The following is a 20,496-nucleotide window of genomic DNA, read 5'->3' as shown; positions in this document are numbered from 1 at the left end:
CAATGACCCCAAGCATACTTCCAAAGTTGTGGCAAAATGGCTTAAGGACAACAAAGTCAAGGTATTGGAGTGGCCATCACCGAGCCCTGATCTCAATCCTATATAAAATTTGTGGGCAGAACTAAAAAAGCATGTGCGAGCAGGAGGCCTAGAAACCTGACTCAGTTACACCAGCTCTGTCAGGAGGAATGAGCCAACATTCACCCAACTTATTGTGGGAAGCTTGTGGAAGGCTACCCAAAACGTTTGACCCAAGTTAAACAATTTAAAGGCAATGCTACCAAATACCAATTCTGTGTATGTAAACTTATGACCCACTGGGAATGTGACCGAAGAAATTAAAGATGAAATAAATCTTTCTCTCTACTATTATTCTGAAATTTCACATTCTTAAAATAAAGTGGTGATCCTAACTGACCAGAGAGGGAATTTGTACTAGGCTTAAATGGCAGGGTCGTTGTCCTTTTGGAAGGTGAACCTGCGGCCCTGTCTGAGCTCCTGAGCACTCTGGAGCAGGTTTCCATCAAGGATCTTTCTGTACATTACTTTGTTAATCTTTCCCTTGATCCTGACTAGTCTTCCAGCTGCCACCACCGAGCTTCACCGTAGGGATGGTGCCAGGTTTCCTCCAGACTTGACGCTTGGCATTCAGGCCAGAGAATCTTGTTTCTCATGGTCTGAGAGTCCTTTAGGTGCCTTTTGGCAAACTCCAAGTGGGCTGCCACGTGCCTTTTACTGAGGGGTGACTTTTGTCTGGCCGCTACCCTTAAGGCTTGATTGGTGGAGTGCTGCAGAGCTGGTTGTCCTTCTGGAAAGTTTTCCCATCTCCACAGAGGAACTCTGGAGGTCTGTCAGAGTGACCATCTGGCTCTTGGTCACCTCCCTGACCAAGGCCCTTCTCCCCTGATTGTTCAGTTTGGCCAGTCGGCCAGCTCTAGAAATAGTCTTGGTGGTTCTAAACTTCTTCCATTTTAGAATGATGGAGGCCAATGTGTTCTTGGGGAGCTTCAATGCTGCAGCCATTTTTTGGTACCCTTCACCAGGGTACCAGGGTACCAGGGTCCCCCTTCCCCAGATCCAATCAATTTAACTTAGCTTCAATGCTGCTGAAATGTTTTGGTACCCTTCCCAGATCTGTGCCTCGCCACAATCCCGTCTTGGATCACTACGGACAATTCCTTCGACCTCATGTCTTGGTTTTTGCTCTGACATGCACTGTCAACTGTGGCACCTTTATATAGACAGGTGTGTGCCTTTCCAAATCATGTCCAATCAATTGATTTTAACACACGTGGACTACAATAAAATTGTAGAAACCTCTCAAGGATGAACAATGGAAACAGGATGCACATGAGCTCAATTTCAAGTCTTATAGCAAAGTGTCTGAATATTTATGTAGAAAGGTATTTCTGTTCATGTATCGTTTATACATTTGCAAACATTTCTTAAAACCTTGATGGCGATTGATGAGGAAAACATTTAATTGAATCTTTTTTTTTTTACAAAATGTGTAACGAGTCAACTGTATGTCAGTTTAGAACCCCTCACCCTTAGACTCTAAAGAATTAACAGTGTCTATTGATTAATTATCCATCTACAGAAGTACAGAAATAGCAGGAGGAAAAAACACCCACATGGTCTCAGGCAGGCATTGCATTATTCATCTGGGCTGGTTGGTGAATATGGTTATATGTCATGGCCAGACTCAGCAGAAACTACTCTCTAGTCTAGACTATAACTACTTTTTAATCTAAGCTAGAAATATTCTCTAATCTAAACTAGAACTAGTCTCAAATCTAAACTAGAACTAGAACTATTCTCTAATCTCAACTACAACTAGTCTCTAATCTAAACTAGAACTAGTCTCTAATCTAGAACTACTGTCTAGTCTGAGCTCTCGCTCTACATGTACACATTGGCTCACCTTTCACTAGCTGACACTGGTCCAGAGTAGTCATGAAAAAGTTCTGGCCCGCTTGAGCAATCATACATTTTTTCAGTTGGGGTGTGTGATTAAGCACTGATTGCCCTAGGTCTGTAAATCCCAGCTGGTAATGATGTTGTGAACATATGCTGAGGGTTATGAATGATCCTGTCAAAGGGAGAGAGGGGAGAAACTAGACGCTTCTCTTTTCACGCAACGATAATATATCCTTACATTGTAGCTAGTGCCTTGAGTTCTGAGATCTTTGCTGTCGTGGCTGAAGGCTGAGAGTGAATGTTACAGTCGTATCTAGGTCAGCAGAGACTATATGGCTGGATGAATTCCTTTAAATGCCGACTGACAGAAAGGGAAAAATATAGAAAAAGTAGCTTTTCTCTCTCTAGAATTCTTTCTCTTTATAATAATATAATAATAATATCATAGTCCCTCAAACTCTACATTTTCCTTCCCTTTCTGTCCTCTCTCACCCATTCCATTTCTACAATTCTATAACCTCTCCCTCACCTTCTCTCCCCAGCTGTCTGGACAGCAGTACTGTTTGCTACGACAGTGACGAGACGAACGGCCGCAGCATGTCCAGTCAGTCCAACCGCTCCTCTCCTCTCTCCTGGCGCCACGGCCAATCTAGCCCCCGGATGCAGGCTGGAGACGCTCCTTCTTCCACAGGCAGCGGTGGGTACCAGGGGGGCAAGGCCGGGTCCCAGTACACGGCCCACACAATGCCTGCCCGAGTCTCCAGCCGTTTCAGCCACTCCTCTCGAATGGAGCTCATCGAAGGGCTGGATGTGGATGATGCGGACCTCAAGTCTGGTTACCTGAGCGACACCGACCTGCTGGGCAAGAGCATGCCAGAGGATGACGACGACAACCTGGCCAATGGGTAAGAGTCTATACCAGGGGTGTCAACTCATTCCATAGATGACCGAGTGTCCAAATAAGACCTAGAAAACCCAGGTGTGGGGAGTTCCTAACCAATCAGTGACCTTATTGATCAATTAAGTACTTGGACCTCCATGGAATGAGTTCGACACCTGTGGTCTATTCTGTTGTCTAACTCAGGGTTCTCCTATTCTGGTTGTGGGGGGTTCTCCTACTCTGATTGTGAGGGGTTCTCCTTCTCTGGTCATGGTGGGGGTTCTTCTACTCTAGTGTTGGGGTGGTTCTCCTACTCTGGTTGTGGGGAGGTTATCCTACTCTGATCATGGTGTGACATCTCCTACTCTGGTCGTGGGTGTGCGTTCTCCTACTCTGGTCATGGGGGGGGGTTCTCCTACTCTGGTCATGGTGTGGCATCTCCTATTCTTGGGTGTGGGTGTGGGGTTCTCCTACTCTGGTCGTGGGTGTGGGGTGGGTTCTCCTACTCTGGTCGTGGTGGGGCATCTCCTACTCTGGTCGTGGGTGTGTGGGGGGTTCCTCCTACTCTGGTCGTGGGTGTATGGGGGGGGGGTCCTCCTACTCTGGTCGTAGGTGTGTGGGGGGATTCCTCCTACTCTGGTCGTGCGTGTGGGGGGGTTCTCCTACTCTAGTCGTGGTGAAAGCTGCAGTAACAGTTCTGCAGTAACACTCACTTTGCATCCTACTGTTAAATGATCTTTAATGTAGTCCTTGTGAATACTATGGTAGTTGTGGTCACTTGTTCTTTGGACCATAACGATCCTAAAACATACAGTATGTCATAAAGCAATCATCAATCAAGCATACATTTGGATGAGACACTTTTTTGTGGGTAAAAAATGGCTTTGCGTTGGCACTTGTGCTTGGAGTAGCCCTCTCATAGTGCTGCCCTCAGCAGTCTATCTAGTGTAAATTTTGTTCCTGGATGGGTCTGTTAGGGCTTCATGGGTCTGTCAGGGCTTCATGGGTCTGTTAGGGCTTCGTGGGTCTGTCAGGGCTTCGTGGGTCTGTCAGGGCTTCATGGGTCTGTCAGGGCTTCATGGGTCTGTTAGGGCTTCGTGGGTCTGTCAGGGCTTCGTGGGTCTGTCAGGGCTTCATGGCTCTGTCAGGGCTTCATGGGTCTGTCAGGGCTTCGTGGGTCTGTCAGGGCTTCATGGGTCTGTCAGGGCTTCATGCTTCATGCAGCAACCATCTCAGGCTGATTCTGCTGAGACGTATCTGGATTTTGTTAAAACCTTTCTGCTGAGTAGAGAGTACCCTGGCAATAAAGTCCTGCAGTATTCCTTGAGGGTAGCTGTGATGAGTATTGACTTGCATGTGAATCATCAGCTATTATTCTCAGATGAGTTATCTGGTATTAGTAATGTGGATCCCCCTCTAGCTGAAACTCATTGTTCTATGAAATATGTTGTGGTTGTTTGTTTTTGGGTGGATATGGCAACTAGTGAATAAACACATGTGCAAACACAAGGTTTAAAAAATAGTCTAGAATCCAGAGTAATTCCAAAGTTCCAGCTTCACTATTTAATCTCTGTTCTTAGCCACTCCAAGAACTAGGGAAATTATGTGCTGAAACCAGACATTTTGCCTGACCCGTTTTTGAACGGAATCTTCCATTTTATAGCGATAGTAAAACCAAGATAGCCGATTGGCAGGAAACCAGAGCTGGAACTCTAAATGGTTCTAAATGAGTGCAGATCACGTCTGAGTTGTGCAGTAATGACATTCATTACATGCCTCTTGCAGAGCTGGCCATGTCACAGACAGCTGTGGGCATTCATTCATTCACACCCACATCCCACTGCAGAAACCGAGGATGGTGTGACTTACACAAACACACACACAGAGCAAATCACTGCCTGCCCCTGCACTAAATGTGTTTTAGCAAGTCCCTTGGTGCTACCAAAAAAAACAGAAGCAAAAAGTACTGACATAGAGTATGACATTGGTTTAAAGTACTCCCCTACATTTTTAACAGAGTCATAACCCACTAACTTACTAATACTAACTTCCCATTAGTAACAGTAGCCTAACGATCAATGCCATGGTACGGCATCAGTCAGATCCTAGGTCAGGGTGTGTCACGATGTCAAGGTGTGTGAAGATGTGTCGTCAAGGTGTGTCAGGCTGTGTCAGGCTGTCAGGTGTTCTGTCTGCCAGCTGCAGCATTCTCTCCTTTAATATCTCTTTCTCACTCTCTTTCAAACTCAAAACTCTCTCATTCTCTCTCTCTCGCCCTCTTAGAATTCCCCCTCTTACCTCCCATCCATCTCTCTCCCTTTCATTCTCCCCCCATCCATCTCTCTCTCTCCCTCTCACTCTCCCCCATCCATCTCTCTCTCCTCATTTCCTTTGTGTCACATCCTCTCTTTAATTCCCTCTCCCAAGTTGACAGTCAGTAGGCAGGGAAAGGAAAGGTTGAGGGAATCCAGGCCAGTTCTCTGGTGTGATGTGAGCAGCTTTATCTCTGCTCCACATGCACTTGGATTTAATCTGCAGCTTCTTGGGCAGATTGAAGTAAAATAGAGCGTGAGAGTGAGATAGTACGTCTGATTTTAGAAATACTTGATAGTGAGTGCTCAGCATTGGGCCACCCATGTCCTCAGTCACTAAATAAAGGTTAAACAAAAATGAAATAATAATCACTAGGTGAGTATTTCAAGGTGACCATGATGAGAGTCCCTATACCTCCTGTGTTGTGCCACCTATTCCAAGGTCAGTCCATACCCAGGACTAAGGGCATTTTAGTCATTTAGCAGACAGTCTTCTCCAGTGCAACTTACAGTAGTGAGTCTATACATTTCCAAAGTTTTTTCATACTGGTCCCCCATGGGAACTAAACGCACAACCCTAGCGTTGCAAGCTCCATGCTCTACCAACTGAGAGAGAGAGAGAGAGAGACATACACACACACACACACACACACACACACACACACACACACACACACACACACACACACACTAGCACACACACTAGCACACACTCTTTATCTGTCAGAATTTAATTGAGGGGAGAGGCTAATCTACCAGGAGAGAAGCTAATCCAGGTCTGAAAAATGGAAGAGATAACTCATGCTTTAGTTTTCCTCTATAGTACACTGCTCAGCATACCTCTGAACACATTAGCATTTTTTGGTAACACTACTGTCCTTGTTGGCAACCATTAATTAATTTAATCTGAATGGTACTGTACACTCAAATGCAAAAATAATCCACAATGCTGACAGCACTCTAAACACACAAACACAATCAAACACACACACAGTTGAGCTCTTTGGAAACCATTAGCCTCCACCCATCTCTTGAAAATAGATCATTTCTGCAAGCCTCTCTTGCGTCACCATAGCAACCAGCTCCAATGTGATGGTGGGGAAAGGGAACATTTCTCCAGCTCTTCCACCATTATCCCTAGTATAGTCTTCTTTATCTGAATCGAAGCTATAGTAATAATGTCAATCATATCCAAAGGGAAGTTTGACTTGCATGGGTAACATGGGAATGTTGAGCTAAAATGGTTCTTGAAATTAAATATAATTTTCACATCTATTATTCTGGTGGTTCTGTATTCTGATTCCTGGTTGGCTGTAAGGATTTTAACCTTTTATTGATGAACAGTTTTTGTGCTGAAGTTGCTTCCAGAGGCAGTTTGGAACTTGGTAGTGAGTGTTGCAACCAAGGACAGCCAATTACTGACTGATGGCTGTTTGATATCTACAGCTGGTCTACACTTTACTGATTGATGGCTGTTTGATATCTACAGCTGGTCTACACTTTACTGATTGATGGCTGTTTGATATCTACAGCTGGTCTACACTTTACTGATTGATGGCTGTGTGATATCTACAGCTGGTCTACACTTGACTGACGTATGTTCCTCTGTGTGATGAGGACAGAGAGAGATGGAAGGGAAGGGTGTAACACACAGGGGTGTGTTCAGAACGGGTGAAAGTTCAGATAGAAATATGATGCATAGAGCTGACAGGCTCTATTATTCCCCATGACAGGGAAGGTACTCTATGTTCTACAAAAAACATTTCCATTTGAATTAGGCTTCGCTTTGTTAAGTCTGTAGGAATCTGTATGGTACAATCATAATGTCTTTATAATGACAGAATAGTTATCCTCTTCACACCAGGTAATAATGGAGGATTATGATGGTTTAACCATTACCAGTATCGTATTAAAGTATTAGCAGCCAGTTGAAACACTTTCTCCATGTTTTGGTCTCCGTGAATCATATTCCACTGATTGGGTTACACATAAATAATCACATTATTATTGAATATGTGTTTGTTTTTAATTTCCAAAGCCGATAGAGAAGTGATCAATGTCCCACTATTCAATGCCATCTCAACAAACATAGATTTACGTGGTGCACCCCTCTGTCAATTATGGTTACACACTCGGACCCACCAAGTGGCGCCATCAGTGTTCTGTTGGAACCTGATGGGTACTTTCTCATGTCCAATCGCTTCGTTTCAAAGGAGAATAATCTGTTTAGTCATTCGTTCTTTGATTGATGAAGTGAATGGTTTAATGCTTTAAACAGGACATGCAAACATGGAGATTTTCTAAAGGAGGCCCACCCAGAATGCTCTCTGTTTATCACGACCAAGGGATTTACTCTCTTTTCCTGGCAGACGTTGATTAACTCAAAACATTACTGAAAGCTTATTTAGACTTTCAGACAGAAAACTAATGACTGTCAGCATTTTATTTGGATTCAGATTCTGCCCTGTTTACAGAACCAGCTGTAAAGCACTTGACTGCACAGCATGGTATCGATTATGGCAGTGCCTACCAGCATCAATGAGTAGCCTAGATTATTGTGTGGAACGGGAGTAAATATAAGGCTATCTATGCCCCCCCCCCCCCCCCCACACACACACACACACTCTTTCCCATTGTGTAAGGTTAGGTAATGTCATGTGTGTGGGAACGTGGTGGTGCAGGGCTGGTGGACTATAGCCAGCTAGGTGTGTGTGTGTGTGTGTGTGTGTGTGTGTGTGTGTGTGTGTGTGTGTGTGTGTGTGTGTGTGTGTGTGTGTGTGTGTGCGTGTGTGTGTGCGTGTGTGTGTGCGTGTGCGTGTGCGTGTGCGTGTGCGTGTGCGTGTGCGTGTGCGTGTGTGTGTGTCCGTGTGTGTGAAAGCAGTTCAGGAAAGATAAGGGGAAAGGAAGGCTGGTGCAGCAACACGCCTCTCATCATGCGGCACATGGATCAGGATGTGCTGCCATGGCAACCCTCCTCCTCTGACCCACTGTTCGGCTGTGCATTGTGTATCAGTGTGCGGTAGTGAGCGTGTGTGTGTGTGTAGCTGTGTGTGTGTAGCTGTGTGTAGCTGTATGTGGCTGTGTGTGTGGAGGATGAAGTGGCTATTGATAGAAATCATCTCTGAATCAGACATATGGCAGACATGTTTGATGGTTTCTGAGCTGCTATCAATAAACGCGGCACAAAGACTTGCAGGAGGTCATTACAATTTAAATTGATTGAGGTCATTAGAATGCAATAAGTTATTATTACATCCCCCCACTAAGCATCTACACACCCGTAAGGGAACGCGTATAGTACAGTAGGTGTATTTGCCTTTAGTCATCTAATACTGGTCCTCTGCCTTCAATTTATCTTTCCTTCAAACATTGGACACTTCTCCACAGTCAGTCCCTGCTTTCCTGGCCAGCCTAGTGCAATGCCTTCCTGACCCACATAAAGCATGTGCAGAGTGATTGGGTCTGGGCCTGGTTGGCCGGGCCTTCAAAAAGCCCTGCAGGGATTATAGTTTAGTAGGACCACTTCTCGGGGTCAAGACTTTATGGGTCATGGCTCAGTGAAGAGGGAGGGGTACTCTATTCTATATATCCTCACCAAGCCAGGACGAGTCTGGGGCCACATGTGAACAGAGGAGGACCTACACATACACACACACACACACACACACACACACAAAATCTCTTGAAAAATAAATAGATAATTTATGCAAGCTGTGGACAATGTGGGAGGCCTCCATCACTGGAGGGGTCACTAGTAAAGGTATATTTAACAGGATCAAGAAGACAACCCCTACAGTATCACATCCACATACATGACTAATAAACATAACAGTAACTAATGATATGAATGTAGCCCTGGGGGCATGTCTGATAAACAGACCAGTAACTAATGATATGACTGTAGCCCTGGGGGCATGTCTGATAAACAGACCAGTAACTAATGATATGACTGTAGCCCTGGGGGCATGTCTGATAAACAGACCAGTAACTAATGATATGACTGTAGCCCTGGGGGCATGTCTGATAAACAGACCAGTAACTAATGATATGACTGTAGCCCTGGGGGCATGTCTGATAAACAGACCAGTAACTAATGATATGACTGTAGCCCTGGGGGCATGTCTGATAAACAGACCAGTAACTAACGATATGACTGTGAACCGTCTCTGTATCATGTCAATGATGTCATGTCGTAACTCAATTCCCACGGGGGCAACCCATACGTACAATGTATGTTTTGAATCAAAGAGTCTACTAAATGATGTATATTACTCACAGAAGGGGGTGGCGGGTAGCCTAGAGTTTAGAGCGTTGGGTCAGTCATTGAAAGGTTGCTATTCAAATCCCTGAGCTGACATAGTAAATATCTGTCATTCTGCTCCCTGAACAAGGCAGTTAACCCACTGTTCCTAGGCCATCATTGTAAATAAGACTTTTTTCTTAACTGATTTGCCTAATTAAATGAAAATAAAGAAGGCAGACAGCCTCCATTAGCATGTCAGGGCTAGGTTTATTTATTTGACATATTTAAAAAAAAAATGTTATCAAGGAAATCCCATTGAGACCAATACCTCTGTTGCAAGGAAGCCCTGCATGTACACCAATCATATAACATTTACATATACAATGTATCAAAAACATAAAAACCCAATATTTACAAGCCGTGTGTCCCTGGGATGTGGATGTTAGGTAAGGGAACTCTCCTGTACTGTCTGAGGTCTAGTCTGACTCATGGAGACTGCTGTGTTGCTCTTGTTTTCCAGCCCAGTGGTTGGACAGAGGACATTTCCACAGGGATATAGCTACAGGGTTCCAGTTTCAGATGGACTCACTGATGCATTTCAGAACCATTACTGTTTTACTGCTACTGTTAATGGACCTGCTTTGCTGAGCTGTACCTCCTTGCCTTGCCTTGACTTGCCGATGCCAAAACAATCCTGTTAGCTATGCCAGGGTTAATGTAAGATCAGTGATCTACTGGTGCAGTGCATCACTGTCTTTCTCATTCATCTATTGATTGAATAAGAGGATAAATGGACATAATACACTAACTGAACTGCAGGATGAGCCCTGGACACTGACTTTGATCCTCCGAGCGCCTCTTAGACACGTTTATGCCTTTTCTAATGCATTAAATTATGCCACTCCTCATGATGAAGTTCTTGAATATAAACTGATTAATGAAAGTGCGTGGACAAATTGTGCACAAATAGAATACAATATAGAAAGACTGTACTGGCTAGACACCATCTGCAGACAAATACAGCAATGAGACCCAAGCCATTGTGCCAATCCGTGGCATTGTTCATGCCATATCAATCCCCCTCACTCTGGACTCATTGTGCCGTCTGCTGGAATGATTGTGTCGTTGCACCATTAGGCTTGGGAGTCATTATGGAGTAGAGATGTCAACAATTCTATTATTTAGGAAAATGGATTGAGCTCATATGATCTTTATCTAGGTTGTTGAGTCAAGTCTTTTTAAGTAGCAGTCGCTTCCTGGATGCCTGAATGGTACTCCACAGGGTAATCAAATCAAAGTGTTGTCAAAGAGCAGTGGATATAGCTTTCTATAGAGATCTACAACAGTGTCTGGATACCTGGTTTTTACTCTGGACTGGGCTGAAGATGAAAGGTTTTATTCCATAGTACTGTACGGTGTAGATGAAGAGGCTCAGCTGCCACCTATCAATATTTTAGCTGTGCTTTAATGCACTATCTCAGCCAATGCCAATTCTAGATTAATATTTAAGAATCATTCTGAGGGAAGGAAGTACAGCGCTCTATCTCTTGTACCCCTGTATGTCTCTCCCTCTCACCCACTCACCATCCCTCAAACCGTTTCATTTAGAACAACATTAAAGTCTCTCTTTTTAGACGATTAAAGGCAGGGGGTATACCTACTAATTTCAACTAAACATCAAACTTGGATTTGCAAAAATGTTAAGTCGAACAGACAGCTTTGCTCTCTAACTTTTGATCTGGTCCAGCAGGAAGAGCTGACAGACACAGATAGATAAAGGCCACAGCCATATGAAGGTCAGGATATGAATGCAGCTTCCTGTCTGCTCTCATGCAACCTACAGAGAACAGCAGTTAACCAAAGCAAAGAGAGAACAGCACATGTTGTGTGTTACGGCCGTTGCCTACACGGTTGTTCTCACTGACAGTGGAATTCAGTGTTCAAACAGCTTGTACATATCCCAGTCAATACCGCTACGTTATTGAACGGTGAGTTATGACCTAAGCAAACATTTTGGAGAGGTTATTTCAGACACATTTCAGCCATTTGGTCAAGAGGTAATGACAATATTAGTAGTCACACATACACCTTAGTAAAGGTTACTTAGAGGATAGTTGACAGTTTGTTTAACTCAGATAAACAGGAGATAGAAAGCATGTATAGTACTTGTATTCATGCCTGTTATACTGCAGCACCTTTCAAAGGAAGCAGGAAATACGTCTCCTGGGAAGGGCTTTCCGTATGAGCATAATGTTTGAAAAGCACTTCACAAATACAGTTATTATCTTTATTACAATAGAAATTCAATTTCATTAAGTTACAGTTGTTATGGATGAGGAAGGGATGATGGTCGCTGACTGAATAAACAAAAACAGCAACAGGGAAACAGATTTTTTTTATCAGATAATTTGTACTTAAAGATCAGGGTATGAGTATCAAGAGATCCAGGGAGACAACAGTCTTCTATTCTACTATCATCACAACAGTTCATCTGTTTGGGACATATCTTTTGTTTTCTCTTTGGACAGAAATCTTCCCATTGCCAGTTGTGTGGCTGGTGCAAGCTGATAACAGATCTGTTGTGTGGCTGGTGCTAGCTGATAACAGATCACTGACTGTTTAGTCTGTCCCAACTCAGGAACTACCATGGCAGATATCTTGTGTACCCACTGTGTACCCATGACATTTATTTACACACGCTTGCTCCTTCTATGTGTAAAATCTCAAAGGTTGTCAAAAAAAAACATGTGGAAATAGGTTGCATGCAAAAATATCTAGCTAGCTTAGTTAATGTGATGATGATGATTCCCGAGACTATATTCATATTTTTGTATTTCAAAAAAATGGGTAGGAGGGATAATTGATCCCGACCCACAGTCCACCAGTTGCCCATGCCTAGATTAAAGCCTGAACAAATAATACATGAATCTCTGGCTTTTTTGTTCAGTGCTCCAACTTCTTTCTGTCTCAAATTAGTCATTTTTGAAGTTTTTGTTGGTAAGCCCTTTTGTTGGGGAGGAAACTTCTTGGCCCGCACAGTGCACCTCCCAAAGTTGTTGGCCCGTCGCTCCTCTGACCTGATGACATCACGTTGAGAATGCTCTGTTACTAATGAGGGGAGGGACCAGGATAACATTTTCCGAGGTTCCTCATGCCCTGCTGGAGGTTAGATTATGTTGTGGTTGACTAAGCCTTGTGAGTCATTCAGTACACAGAGTTACTGGATGCTAGTCTACTCAGCCCATGCCTGGACTTTCCACCCTGGTCTCAGAAAGTGAATAATGTTTTAAAATAGGTTAAAAAGAATAGGCCAGGGCCCTCCAACCCTGTTTCTAGAGAGCTACCCTCGTGTAGTTTTACTCTCCAACCCTGTTCCTGGAGAGCTACCCTCGTGTAGGTTTACTCTCCAACCCTGTTCCTGGAGAGCTACCCTCGTGTAGGTTTACTCTCCAACCCTGTTTCTAGAGAGCTACCCTCGTGTAGGTTTACTCTCCAACCCTGTTTCTAGAGAGCTACCCTCGTGTAGTTTTACTCTCCAACCCTGTTTCTAGAGAGCTACCCTCGTGTAGTTTTACTCTCCAACCCTGTTCCTGGAGAGCTACCCTCGTGTAGGTTTACTCTCCAACCCTGTTCCTGGAGAGCTACCCTCGTGTAGGTTTACTCTCCAACCCTGTTTCTAGAGAGCTACCCTCGTGTAGGTTTACTCTCCAACCCTGTTTCTAGAGAGCTACCCTCGTGTAGTTTTACTCTCCAACCCTGTTTCTAGAGAGCTACCCTCGTGTAGTTTTTACTCTCCAACCCTGTTTCTAGAGAGCTACCCTTGTGTAGTTTTACTCTCCAACCCTGTTCCTGGAGAGCTACCCTCGTGTAGGTTTACCATCCAACCCTGTTCCTGGAGAGCTACCCTTGTGTAGGTTTACTCTTCAACCCTGTTCCTGGAGAGCTACCCTCGTGTAGGTTTACTCTCCAACCCTGTTCCTGGAGAGCTACCCTCGTGTAGGTTTACTCTCCAATCCTGTTCTTGGAGAGCTACCCTCGTGTAGGTTTACTCTCCAACCCTGTTCCTGGAGAGCTACCCTCGTGTAGGTTTACTCTCCAACCCTGTTCCTGGAGAGCTACCCTCGTGTAGGTTTACTCTCCAACCCTGTTCCTGGAGAGCTACCCTCGTGTAGGTTTACTCTCCAACCCTGTTCCTGGGGAGCTACCCTCCTGTAAAGTTACTCTGTCCAACCCCAGTTGCAACTAACCTGATTCAGTTTATCAACCAGTTAATTATTAGAATCAGGTGCACTAGATTAGGGTTGGAGTGCTCGGTTTCCCAAAAGCATCATAAAAACCTTCGTAGGAGCATCTTTAAATATCCAAGCTGTTTCACTTGAAAACGCTTGTTATTTATCAAGGGGCTCAGACCACTTGTAGAATAGCTAAGTGCATCGTTAGATAATTGTTTGCCCATCCACATCCATTTATACACAGAAGATCTCCGCTAAACATAGAATCAAGCTGTTTATCTGTTTCTCTGTGACCAACGATCATTTCAGAACGTAGTTTACTACACTTTTAAAGTAGCGTATGTCTTCGCAATAGCCCACCGTGGCTCAGTTGATAGAGCATGGCACTTGCAATGCTAGGGTTGTGGGTTCCATTCCCATGGGGATCAGTATGGGAGGAAAAAAGGGTGAAGATGTCTGCACTCACTACTGTAAGTTGCTCTGGATAAAATCATCTGCTAAATGACTCAAATGGAAATAGTTTCAAGCAGAGGATAAAATGATCCTTTAAATGAATAATGAGATGATTGCATTAAAAGGTAAACACAGTAGGCTACATAGTCCTATATATTTCAATCATATTGAAAGCACTTTCATGTTCTTTCAATCGAGTTCTATTTTGCTAATTGTAGGCTACTGTCTGTAATTGTTGCCTCAATATATTTCATGATGGGTAGTGTGTTCAATGATGTGCCAAATCTGATTTTCTGCATTATTATGGGGTAGGCTAAGCATTCAAATAAGCCGCCTGGATATTTGCAGACATATAGATGATAATATATCTCTAGAAGCTGATCCGTCGTCAGTATTGAGGAATAATTATCATGTTACGGTAAGATATGAATGGAGAAAGCTGATCCAAGAACAGCCATGCCAATTTCTTTCGATCCTATCAAGATTGACACGACTCATTTAGCAAACGTTTGGTAACACTTCACTTGAAGAGGTCCTTATTATTATACATTATTACATGTGTAATTACACTGAAACAAGTATTGTAGTTAACTGTAACAACCAATAGTTACACTGTAATAACAGCATGTAGCCGGTAGTAATTGAGGTCTGTAATTACAAAAGTGTTACCAGGCTTGTTACGAATGGGCAGGTTTCCACTACATTCACCAACTTACTGTTTTGTTTCTTCTCAGATGCATCCGATTCAGTAACAACTGTCACAAAGGTTGTGACCCCTGGTGGTCAAGCTCGGTGTCCGATAGATTTTGTTCAATAGGCTGTCTTTACTGACCTATGAATGTCCATCATTGAAAATATATCTCCACTCAATGTTATTGCTAGCACTTTCCACCAAAATAAAGTGTACGATCGGGGTTAACTTGGTCATCAGAATAAACACACTGTTTCAAAGCATAGTGCATGTCATGTTTGCCTAAGTACAGTGTAATTACTAGGTGTTACACGGGATGTAGCTAGTTACAATGAAGTGTACCTTGAGGGGTACTTACTTGTTAATAATGTGTACTCATACAATACATTACCCACCCTTTCAACCTGGCCTTCAATTTAAAGCTTCTGGAAGTTTCACTTAATTTCTGTACCTTATTGTGAAATTATGATAATACTTCTCTAGAAGCTGATCTGTTGTCAGTACTGAGGAATAATTATAGTGTTAAGGTAAGATGTGAATGGAGAAAGCTGATCCAAGAGCAGACATGCCAATTGGGCTCCCGAGTGACGCAGTAGTTTAAGGAACTGCATCTCAGTGCTTGAAGCGTCACTACAGACCCTGGTTCGATTCCAGTCTGTATCACAACCGGCCGTGATTGGGAGTCCATAGGGCGGCGCACAATTGGTCCAGTGTCATCCGGGTTAGGATTTGGCCCGGGGTAGGCCTTCATTGTAAATAAGAATTTGTTCATAACTGACCTGCTTAGTTAAATAAAGGTTCAATAAAATAAATAAAAAATGAAGTGGAACTTCCAGATGCTTTGAAACTAGTAATGACATGTACTATGCTTTGAAACAGTGTATTTTTCCACATCTGGGATGACACTCTTATTCGATCCCAGTCAGTGAGGTTGACCTACTGATCATGTTTTTACCAGCTGAACTAAGTTAACCCAGATGGTACACTTTAAAATTAAGTGTTACAGAATGTTCTTTCTGCGTGTTTTGAGAAACACATGTCCCATCTTTGGCCGTTGTAAGAATGATCCATCCTCAAAACACTCATAACTCCAAGTTCCAATGCTATCAGGAACCGGACCCGGGATGTTAGCTCTCCAGGAACACAGTAGAGCCTTGGAATAGGCTGTGTAGCAGTAAGGATTTAGCTCTCCAGGAACACAGTAGAGCCTTGGAATAGGCTGTGGAGCAGTAAGGATGTAGCTCTCCAGGAACACAGTAGAGCCTTGGAATAGGCTGTGGAGCAGTAAGGATTTAGTTCTCCAGGAACAGAGTAGAGCCTTGGAATAGGCTGTGTAGCAGTAAGGATTTAGCTCTCCAGGAACACAGTAGAGCCTTGGAATAGGCTGTGGAGCAGTAAGGATTTAGCTCTCCAGGAACACAGTAGAGCCTTGGAATAGGCTGTGGAGCAGTAAGGATTTAGCTCTCCAGGAACACAGTAGAGCCTTGGAATAGGCTGTGGAGCAGTAAGGATTTTAGCTCTCCAGGAAAACAGTAGAGCCTTGGAATAGGCTGTGGAGCAGTAAGGATTTAGCTCTCCAGGAACACAGTAGAGCCTTGGAATAGGCTGTGGAGCAGTAAGGATTTAGCTCTCCAGGAACACAGTAGAGCCTTGGAATAGGCTGTGGAGCAGTAAGGATTTAGCTCTCCAGGAACACAGTAGAGCCTTGGAATAGGCTGTGGAGCAGTAAGGATTTAGCTCTCCAGGAACACAGTAGAGCCTTGGAATAGGCTGTGGAGCAGTAAGGATTTAGCTCTCCAGGAATACAGTAGAACCTTGGAATAGGCTGTGGAGCAGTAAGGATTTAGCTCTCCAGGAACACAGTAGAGCCTTGGAATAGGCTGTGGAGCAGTAAGGATTTAGCTCCAGTAACACAATGGGTGTATTTATTGTAGCCTATTAGTGTAGTGGTCTAAGCTGCTTAGCTGCTTCTCTGTGTTCTCATGCCTATTAAAGAAAGGTTCAATAAACATTTATATATATATATTCTCATCTCTCCTCCCTGGTGGTCCTCTGACTGAAGGTCAAGCAGGGAGGATACTCAGTCAAGCTGTCTTCCTGGAAGACAGACAGACAGACAGTGAGGCGGTGTCCCTTACCGCTCCAGTGTTCCAGTTTAGCAGGAGGGGGAGCAGAGAGAACAAAACTTAGCCCAGAGAGAGTATTTAAAGAGCGTATAGTCAGTTATATTGATTAGATTTATATGCTCTGAATATTTTAAGCATATGTAATGTTGACATATATGGCCTACAGCAAGACAAGGCACCCCCCTAACTTCCAGATTAATTCTGTACAATTATTTATCTGTACATTTGATGTATATATATGCCATGTTATGTCATATCCATGTTAACCCTAGAGGGCAATATTCAAGGGTTATCGAACGATTAGTTTATTCAAGTAGCTATAATGATGTTGTTGATGATATGATGTGGGTTTACATGTGGCAGTTTTGGGAACAGCTGTTAGCCATCAGGAGAGGGAGAGTAGGGGGGATCACTTTTTAGCCTCTTATTTGGGGGTGTTTCCCAACTGGTTCGCAGTCCTTACTGTATGGGGAATAGGAGGTTGCTGCAATACAGATTTGAATGGAGCGTTGAGGCTTCCTTGAGGCTTCATGACGTTACGTGATTATTTTTCTTCTAGAGGCTTTTTTATGTCAGAATTGCGAGAAAATGAGCGGACGTGTGCTAATTGGGAAAGTGCCGCCAATGCGGCAGCGGACTGCGCCCGGTGCGAAAAGGACAATACATTTTACTTCGGGTCCAAGGTAGGCACTAAGCGATTATGATTATAACAATACAGAACAGCGTGTAACACCATCAGACGATGTACCGTAGCTCTGTAAAAAAAAATCATGGAACAAGCATGGAATTTGAAAGGTGTGTGTATGACTCAAGAGTTGACCAATGAACTTTTTAGAATGTATCCATTGTAGCTTGCTCACCTGATGAAATGATGGGAATTAGGCTGGCAACTGTTGAAAAACAAACAAAAGCATTGAAAAGAGACATTGAAAATGTTTTTTTTTCAAATTGAAAATTCTGTGAATTTTGTTATGTTATTGAAATCAATCAACTGAAATGCATAGTTGCAGTTTAAAAGAAAAAAAACACTCATCAGTTTATTTTATCTATCCACAGCAGCTTTCCCAAGGGACATTTCGAATCTTGATTTAAAAAAATGCCTGCTAATGTAATAGAGTTTTGATAAAATTACTAGCTTATAGGCTATATAAATACTGACATTTTCAAAAAAAAAGAGGATATATCTGTATATCTGTGACCTGCTGGGTCAACTGTTGAAATGGATCTAGAGCAAGTGACTCAGAGGCAGACAGTCAACATTCTTCTTATTAAGCAAAGCTCTATACTTTGGCAAGTAAGCACTGAGGTCTTGTTAGATGGAGAGTTGGCACTTGTTTTTCACAAGCAATTATGGGATTGGTTAAAAGAACACCCTCCATGGTGGAATTGTGGCAAGAGTACCACAGCTACAGTATCTGGGTAATTGAAGATTCATTGAGCGTTCAGCCACAGGTATGCGCTCCCAAGAGTCATGAACTGTGTTTTGCCTAGCTGTACTGTCTGCTGTCCTTCTTTCAGTCCTTCTTTCAGTCCAAATACATACAGTGCATTCAGCATGTGTTCACACCCCTTTATTTTTTTGCACATTTTGTTGTGTTACAAAGTGGGATTAAAATGGATTGAATTGTCATTTTTGTCAACGATCTACACCAAATACTCTAATACTCTGTCAAAGTGGAAGAAAAATTCAAACATTTGTCAAAAATAAATGAAGCACTGATGTATTTTGATTAGAGAAGTATTCAACCCCCTGAGTCAATACATTTTAGAATCACCTTTGGCAGTGATTACAACAGTGACTCTTTCTGGGTAAGTCTCTATTAGCTTTGCACACCTGGATTGTACAATATTTGCACACTGTTCTTTTAGAAATGCTTCAAGATCTGTCAAATTGGTTGTTGATCATTGCTAGACAACAATTTTCAGGTCTTGCCATACATTTTCAAGCAGATTTAAGTCCAAACTGTAACTCTGCCTCTCAGGAACATTTACTGTCTTCATGGTAAGCAGCAAATCCAGTGAAGATTTGGCCTCATGTTTTAGGTGAATTTGGCCTTACTGAAAGGTGCATTTGTCTCCCAGTGTCTGGTGGAAGCAGACTAATCCAGGTTTTAGGTGCTTAGCTCCATTACATTTATTTTTTTATCCTGAAAAACTCCCCAGTCCTTTTTATTCAGGACAAAAAGTGAATTGCTTTGCCACATTATTTGAGGTATTACTTTAGTGTCTTATTACAAACAGGAAGCAAGTGTTGGAATATTTATATTCTGTACAGGCTTCCTTCTTTCACTCTGTCAATTAGGTTAGTATTGTGGAGTAACTACAATGTTGTTGCTCCGTCCTCAGTTTTCTCCTATTACAGCCATTATACTCTGTAACTGTTTAAAGTCACCATTGGCTTTATAGGGAAATCCCTGAGTGGTTTCCTTCCTCTCTGGCAACTGAGTTAAGAAGGAGGCCTGTATCTTTGTCGTGAATGGGTGTATTGATACACCATCCTAAGTGTAATAAAAAACTTCACCATGCTTTAAGGGATATTCAATGTCTGTTTTACCCATCTACCAGTAGGTGTCCTTTTCAAGGCATTGGAAAATGTTGTGGTTAAATCTTTGTTTGAAATTCACTGCTCGACTGAGGGACCTTTTAGATAGTTGTATGTGTGGGGTACAGAGATGAGGTACTCATAAAAAAATCACGTTAAACACTATCATTCCACACAGAATGAGTAGATGCAACTTATTACGTGACTTGTTAAGCACATTTTTCCTGAACTCATTTAGTCTTGGCATAACAAAGGATTTGGATACTTATTGACTTATTGAATCATTTTTTATTAATTGTATTATTAATTAATAAACATATTTCCACTTTGATATTATGAGGTATTGTGTGTAGGCCACTGACAAAAAATCTAAATATTATCCATTTGAAATTCTTGAAATAACACAACAAAATCTGGAAAAGGCAAGGAGTGTGAATACTTTCATAAGGCCCTGTAAATTGAAAATATTGGAGGTGCACTTGATTTAGCTTGGAGGTTGCACTTTTGGGGCTTTCCCATTGTTTCCATATATTGGGCAATCTAAATCAAGTGCAGCTAAAGTATTTGGGATTATATGACACAGGTCTGGTTGTTTCAAGGACTTGACCATTAATGGTTTACGCACCTTTTACTATTTCGTGATATCTATCGGGTCAGGCGATCCACATGTTACCACACACATCAATAGTGGGACTCTCCAATAGTGTGGTGCAGCGAGTGTGGCTTTAAACCTGTTCAATGTATCCCTGTGTACTGTATGTGTGTGGAGGAAGTTCTATGTTGTTTTATTAGGTGTGATGCCTGGGTGCTTATCCAAATGGGCCACTTATTAGCTTTGCAGGAATGACATCAAAGTCTTATGGTAGTGTTGGTCTTTCTCTGTATGAGAATGCTAGTGGTTTGTTTATGTAGTCACAGTTATATGAATATGGTTGACATAAATCATTATAGAGCAAAATGTCACACATTTCTCTGCATGATTGTTGATATTTTCAATGTATTATGATTGATTGAATCAAGTGAAATCATTGTTAGGTTATCCCTACAGTATGCAGAAAGTTGTGTTTTAGCAGTTAGATCATCTAGTAGTCTAGTCA

General features: G+C 42.7%; 1 protein-coding gene across 10 annotated transcripts in view; it reads left to right on the top strand.

Annotated features, from left to right (window-relative positions):
* LOC109899205 (neuron navigator 1) overlaps positions 1-20,496 on the top strand; it is a 107,406-nt gene that overhangs the window by 22,793 nt on the left and 64,117 nt on the right. For 9 of the 10 annotated variants that reach the window (XM_031832004.1, XM_031832218.1, XM_031831947.1 and 6 more), the window contains exon 3: positions 2,463-2,825. In XM_031832004.1, coding sequence (XP_031687864.1) covers positions 2,463-2,825 — 363 coding nt within the window. Of the gene's footprint in view, positions 1-2,462; positions 2,826-17,331; positions 17,541-20,496 lie in introns of those variants that run through there. The other variant, XM_031832186.1, reaches the window with a different exon arrangement.

This window comes from Oncorhynchus kisutch, linkage group LG1 (assembly GCF_002021735.2).
Source record: "Oncorhynchus kisutch isolate 150728-3 linkage group LG1, Okis_V2, whole genome shotgun sequence".
Classification (NCBI taxonomy): Eukaryota; Metazoa; Chordata; class Actinopteri; order Salmoniformes; family Salmonidae; genus Oncorhynchus; species Oncorhynchus kisutch.
Note: the sequence above shows the minus strand (reverse complement) of the source record. Positions and strands in the feature narration are given on the sequence as shown.